This window comes from Octopus sinensis, unplaced genomic scaffold (assembly GCF_006345805.1).
Source record: "Octopus sinensis unplaced genomic scaffold, ASM634580v1 Contig13519, whole genome shotgun sequence".
Classification (NCBI taxonomy): Eukaryota; Metazoa; Mollusca; class Cephalopoda; order Octopoda; family Octopodidae; genus Octopus; species Octopus sinensis.
In genome coordinates, this window is record NW_021833000.1 from 5,001 (window position 1) to 12,500 (window position 7,500).

The window sequence follows — 7,500 nt, forward strand, 5'->3', positions numbered from 1 at the left end:
AAAGTACGTATGTTAAAAATATGTGTTTCTTTTCACCTTGTATCGGTATTGTTTTTATATATATACTAGCAGAGATACCCGGCCTTGCTCGGGATTAAATGCCATAGCTTTATATTGTTTTTACTTGTTTCAGTCATGTGACTGCGGCCCTGCTGGAAAAAATCAACTACAGGATTTATTCTTTGTAAGCCTAGAACTTATTCTGCTGGAGTGAGTTTAAAGGACACACACACAGACATTTTGCCATTTATATATATATTTAATGGCTTTGAACGACCATCCTTGGATGGTTTTGAATGACCATAGAAAGTGCGAGCCCTCTAACTGAAAAATTGTGGATTTGTATAAAGGACACACAGACAGACATTTTGCCGTTTATATATAGAGAGATTTCCGGCCTCTGAACTGTGACTGATTTCTTACTTAAAAAATACCAGTAATTAGTTTTTCTCGACGGGCGAAATGCTTAGCGGCATTTCATCCGCCTTGACGTTCTGAGTTCAAATTCCGTCAAGGTCGACTTTGCCTTTCACCGTTTCGGGGTCGATGAAATAAGTACCAGTTGAATGCTGGGGTCGATATAATCGACTAGCTGCTAGGATTACTATTATTATTATTGATTGAGAGAGCAGTTCATGCCATCAAAGTGACACGGGGTAAAATATACGAAGCCAATATACCCATCAGACTACCCGTCTGATAAAGGTAACCAGGCAATGCATCACAACCATATGTGCGCGACATGTGATCTCATATCAAGATAAACAGCACATGACCTTGCAGGTGGGGCCAGTTAGAATTTTCTTCAGGTTGAGTAGCCCATCCCGCTCAAACGGTCCCTGAAAAGGGTTGTTTAAGGATGTTGAAAGAACCACCCATGTTTCCAGAGGTGAACTATTCAAACCCCAAAGAATCCCTCTCAACACATGGCTATGATGCTCCCCCACTATTCTATTATTATTATTATTTTATTATTATTATTATTACTACTAGAGGCGGCGAGCTGGCAGAATCACTAGCACTCCGGACAAAATGCTTAGCAACAATTTATTCGTCTTTACGTTCTGAGTTCAAATTCCGCCGAGATTAATTTTATCCTTTCGGGGGTCGATGAAATAATTAATTACCAATTAAGCAATCGACAATCCCCACCTATCCCAAACTGCAGGTCTTGTGCCTATAGTAGACTGAACTACTACTACTACTACTACTACTACTACTACTACTACTACTACTATCATCGCCGCCACCACTACCACCTCTGCTACTAGTACTACAACTATGGAATGGGTGAGTGTGAGAACCGGTGAAGTGCCAAGCAATATACCTTGCGATAGTTTCGTCCCTTAAGATTTTTAGCTGAACTTCTACCAAAGCCATACCTGCCTTCCATTATTTTAGGGTAGGTAAAATAATAGCAATAAAGTAAGTAATAAAATCGACTTCACCTTTGCCTTAAAATACGTGATTCTGTACCTATGAGAGAAATCATTATTTTTATTATCATTAAATCATTAAAGAGGTCAATAATGAGTAAGAAGATAATATATACATACTTGTTATTGAACGTATATGTTGTTGAAAGTGAATGAGCACCAAGTGAATTTGAAATAGCATTAGCTTGGTGGAACCACGATGTAGAAGTCGTCCCTCTGCCGTTGAAAATAAACGTCAAAGGGTATGTTCCGCTCAACTGAAATTTCACCTGAAAACAGAAAGTTGACTCGGATCAGTAAAGAATCTAAAAGAGTAAGGGGGGTAAGAGAAAGGGGACTGGGTTGTGATATAGGAAGAGAGTAGGAGGGTGAGAAGGAGATATAAAGAAAAGTGAGGGAAGAGTGTGAGAGAGTTTCAGAGTACAAGTTTCAGAGTACAAGAGTTTCAGAGTACAAGTGAAAAAGGAGGAGACGGAGGGAAAGGAGAGAGAGAGGGAGTGAAAGTGAGAGGATGAAATACAAAGTAGCGACTGAAGTGCAAGATTAAGATGGCGAGAAAGAGTTTGGATTTATGAGACAGAGAATCGGATTAATAACTAATGAGTCGGGATTTCGGAGTCTTTGTAAAAAGTTTCGTTGCATCTGTGGGAAGTAGAAGACCCTGACAAAATCCAGGACAAAAACAAAAGATAAAAACAACAAGAATCAATCTCCCATCAACAATGTCACATTGATATTCTGTGGAGGAAGGAAGGGAGACATCAGGACCGGAAGTAAAGGGGGAGTGGCGTCACGTCAAGAAGCGGGACATTTGAACAGCGTTTTTCATGGACGTGTGGAGCGGATGTCAGAGGGATAGTAGGTTCTGGCAAGGGTAGCTACTCATGTTGGTATGTCCATCATGTTCCTTTGGCCCTGGTGGGGTGTAACTTTATACCCTGTTCTCAAGTTCGTCTCGAAGGAAAAGCATTCTTATTTTTCCACCCCATCTACATATTCACAAATTTCGACCTAAATTTCATCCTCTCACCTCTTCCTTTCAAAATGCAAGACAGTCGCCCGCTGACACTCGCTGACGATACATCGAAGAGGCCAGGGAACAGAAGAAAGAAGAAAGAAGACATGCACCCAACACCAGAGCTGAAGACACCGTAAAAACGGTAGAGGAGTAGGGACCGAAACCGGACATGGTTCTTCCTGATGATGTCTTGAGCTAACTGGATCCTATAAAGGAGCTGTTGTGGTAGCAGACCACGAAACACGGTTGAAGTTCCTCAAATACTGACTGCAGGGAAGGACTTGCTGACAATCCAGAAAGAGGGATGACAAAGCGGAGAGACGCTTGACAGTACGACAGCGTAACGAAGGATCAAAAGGGTTTGCAGCCCGATCTGGTGTAAAATTGCAACGAAAAAGCATGGGGAAATCATGCCCCATGATCCCGGATCACGGAGGGAGAATAAAGGATCAAATAGAAACGGAAAAAGCGAAATGGACTTGGACCGGAAATGGACAATGAGAAAGGAAGCGGTAAAGGAATGGTAGATGAGGAGTTCAGCTGCTGCGGAAAGGTGTTTGCTAGGCACATATAAATAATGTATTACAAATGTTTACAGAAACCAACGTTCTCACTCCATGTGTAAATACGGCCATCGAAACACGTTCCATATCAAAACTAAACCAAACCTTGAAGCAATCACAAAAAAAGGGCCAGACAATTAAATTAAAATCCTTATCATTCACTCCAAGTTCTTATTCGGGGAATATGTGCTTTGAATTTGTTGTAGAAAAAACGGTAAAACTCACGTGTGTAAATGTCACGAAAAACAGAAACATACAAACCGATACCCGGCGAAAATGATGAAAATCTAAATAAAAGGCCGGACCTTAGTCCCCAAGTCTCGCTAGTGAAACAGAAAAAAAGGAGAAATAAATACGAGAGGAATAGGTTTCTATGCGTCGTGTATATTTTATAGCAACACTCTTGCCACAAAATGAAAACGCTGCACAATATTCCATTGAAATTTAGAAGGAAAATTAGTCTGGATCTAGTTCTGTCGTGAAACCCCGCCAAAGAAACTTTGCTAACGAAAAAAGAAAGATTTTAAAAATGAAACAAACATCAGAAACTGAAATTAAACATTTAAAAGAAAACACTAGTAATCATTGTAAAACAGCTACAAATATGTAGATTGGTTATCAAATGAGAATCATCTTGAAATTCTAAAAATCCATTACCTTTTCAATAGGCAAATTGTCCCAGTACAAATAAATAGGGCTTTTCATAAATGAGTTTGGGGTCATCTCAAATACTTTCTGCCAGCTTGTACCTGGATCAGCAATAAATAATGTAAGTATACAAACAAGATGTTAACCCTTAAACGGCGAAAAAGTGTTGCATGAATGTCTGTGACAAGCGGACAATAATCGAAAAAATCTCTTTTTCATAAAGCTAATTTTTATATTCATTTTCATTAAATTAAGCACAAAAACTAAAATAATTGTTGGTCTTAAACAAATGGAGAAGAATCGGTGCACTTTCTCCATCCAGAGCTAGTTGAAGCATTATTTTTTTCTGTATTATCTAAAACATCGTTTTCAACATCATCTGCTTCATTTGATGATGAAAGAAAATCAGAAAAACACTTCTTCATCGCTGTTTAAATCATCTATTTACGACTGGATTTCTCCCATTGATAAGGGCCGCTTACGCTTAGGCGCATTTAATTTAGCAGACGCTCGAGCCTCAACTGATGACGGTCATATCTGTGTAAACTTTTTGTGACACCAATAGGATTTTAAAGAAAAAGGAGGTGCATTCCAGAAGTTTCCAGGATTTTTCAGGAAAGACATTTATTTATTTCAAAGAAAGCTGAGTGAACCGGTCCAATTCCTCGTTCCACATCTCGCTCAGGATTGTGTTTGGTGCAAAGCACACTTCTAAGGCATGCAAAGTGATTATCTCGTTCCAGTGGTGTGCCTGAAATTATGATGTTAAAGTCCAGAAGCGAAGAATTCGGAATTGATTAGGCGAAAAACTGAGATTTCTTAGAATTTACAGTGAGCTCAAAACGTTGATACGCAATGGTGAAATAACTGACAGCTTTTTGCGTTTCTAAGCTTGAGTGACCGAATGACCACGTTGCCATCGACGAAGTGAAGTTCTGAGATTCGCTTGGAACTGGTAAGATTCTTTGACTGAAACCTCACCAGGCTGAAGAGTCTTTCATCAAAACGATATCTGATGTCCTTTCCCAGCTGATCCGAGGGAAGTTCATAGATCATTGCAGCAAGGTATAAGGAGAAAAGCATAGTAGCGGGTACACAAACTTGTTTCAATCCAGATGTAATTGGGAATTCTTCTGAGAGTCCATCACGAGGAAGGAAACGCCCAGTCATACCATCGTATGATCAGGGAGAAGAAATAATCAAGGGCCGTCCATATGGCTGGTCTTGGTACTCTATAAAAAACCTTTTGCAGATCATAAAAGATTAGGAAAATTCGGTTTTGTTGTTCTCGATACTTGCTTTGGAATTGTCTGGCGCAGAAAACACACTGGGATTCTGGAAGGATTCTTTCTGCAATGACGTGGAGACCGTTCAAGGGTATTTGAGCAAAGATCTTTCCTAAAATAATAAGTAGCGAGATGGTTTCCATAAGATTTTCGATCTCCTTTCTTGAATATACTGATTATGAGTGCACTAAGTGCGTGAGGTCGGCAATGTCTCGTGTATAAGTCTACGTATGAGTATAGCTTCCTTAATTCTTAAATTACCCACATTTCTTTCAATGGCTCAATTGTGACTGTTATGCTTTTGTCGGTGTTCCGGCATCTTTTCTGAAGGAGGAGGCTATCGTGTTAAGATGTTCTTTGATGCGGACGTGTAACGGTTTTGTTGTGCTACCCACATAGAACTTATTGCATTTGTTACATTGTATTCTATACACAACATTTACCCGTTGGCATAAATCTATGTCACGGATGGGACAGTTTATTAGTTTGCATTGATTGTTGTCGCTTGTTCGTTTCTTTGCGAGCATACATAGATAAAACATACAAATCTGCGCATAGATACATTCATACGTAACATACATACAAACTTACAAACAAAAATACCCTGTTGTTGATGTTGCAATTCCAGTAAAGGAGCCTGGATTTAGGTTAGAAACCGGTTCGTTCTCTAATGGCAAGAAATCCTGAAATAAACTGAATAATAATAAACATACACGCATATATACATACATACATGCATACATACATACATACATACATACATACATACATACATACATACATACATACATACATACATACATACATACATACATAAACGTGTGTGTGTGTGTGTATGTGTGTGTATGTGTGTATGCGTGCGTTTGTAAAACAATTGGGATAATGATGAAAATATAATACAGAAATTAGAAAACTATGCCAGAAAATTGTGAATTACATACTGTTTCCGGAGAGTAAAATATACGATGAACACGTGCAATCCTGATCTTTAATTTCTTCGTTGTAAAGCGATCGATGCATATAACACGGGCCATTACAATAGCTAAAATATTGGCACTCATCGCGGGAAAGACACAGACTCGCACATTCTAAACGAGATGACGCGGTTTTTGTAGTTTTATTCTCATCAATTAAGCATTTTGATGCTGTGGTTTTTCTGAAGAGACCCTCTCTATTCGTTGGTTCTCCGGCAGTTACAAGAGTCACGAAAAGCAAAAGTGTCAAAGCTGGCAGCAGAAGAAGAGGAATCGAATGGTACTGAATTGTTGTCTCCATTCCTGAAAAATATATTTTATATATTTTGTAAATTATATTAATTATTTTTATGTTTTGGTTTATGTTTTTCACTCTTTGATTTGCCTAATAGTGGTTTTATCTCTAATTTAATTTAATATATATGTATATATATATACACATACATGAATGAACATTTAACATTCTATTATTTTATTCTATTTTATTTTATTATATTATCTTTTATTATATCATTATAATATTGTAAATAAAACGTGAAAATCAGACAAGGTGGAATTCCTTTATTAATATATTCTTCTATACACAATCACACAAACCCGTATATATATCTATACACATACATATACATATCCTCTCTTTTACTCTTTTACATGTTTCAGTCATTTGACTGCGGCCATGCTGGAGCACCGCCTTTAGTCGAGCAAATCGACCCCGGGACTTATTCTTTGTAAGCCCAGTACTTATTCTATCGGTCTTTTGCCGAACCGACCGCTAAGTGACGGGGACGTAAACACACCAGCATCGGTGTCAAGCAATGCTAGGGGGACAAACACAGGCACACACACACACACACACACACATACATATACATATATATACATACATACGACGGGCTTCTTTCAGTTTCCGTCTACCAAATCCACTCACAAGGCATTGGTCGGCCGGGGCTATAGCAGAAGACACTTGCCCAAGATGCCACGCAGTGGGACTGAACCCAGAACCATGTGGTTGGTAAGCAAGCTACTTACCACACAGCCACTCCTGCGTCTATATATAACATTTATACATATACATACATATATACATACGTATATATAGAGAGAGAGAGAGGGGGGTGATGAGAGACATACAGACAGACAGACAAAAATATACACACACAACACACATATATACAATCATCTAGTATATGTGTGTGTGGTTTTATGTTGGTGTTTGTCCTCAACCAAAACCTGACAACCGTTGTTGGTTTGTTTACGACTTCGGATCTTTTCCTTTTGAACGGCAGACAATTTCTAGTTAACTAAACACTTTTAAACTTCGTATACTGTTAGAATGTGTCAAAATAAAACATTTTTTTCTCTTGGCTTTCTTGAGAAAATTGTAATTTGTTTGTTTAACGTAGTTTAATTTTTCGAATTTTAACCAATCCTATGCTCTCTTTTGAGCTAAAATCATTTGCTGCGTCTAAAACTGAGACAACATCCTGTAACTAACCCTAAACCTCCCCCTAACCCTCACCCAAATTTTTTTTTCTTAATTGTTAAATTAATTTAATTGCTACGTGTGTAAAAAAA

At 38.4% G+C, this 7,500-nt stretch overlaps 1 protein-coding gene across 1 annotated transcript in view; it reads right to left on the reverse strand.

The window, feature by feature from the left end:
* Positions 1-3,741, reverse strand: part of LOC118761432 — a 5,660-nt gene extending 1,919 nt beyond the window's left edge. Inside the window, exons 1-2 of the mRNA XM_036499305.1 lie at positions 3,675-3,741; positions 1,557-1,705 (exon numbers count right to left, since the gene is read on the reverse strand). Of these exons, the coding sequence (XP_036355198.1) occupies positions 1,557-1,705; positions 3,675-3,740 (215 nt within the window). The 5' untranslated portion in view covers position 3,741. The remainder of the gene's footprint in view (positions 1-1,556; positions 1,706-3,674) is intronic.
* Between the last annotated feature and the right edge of the window lie 3,759 nt (positions 3,742-7,500).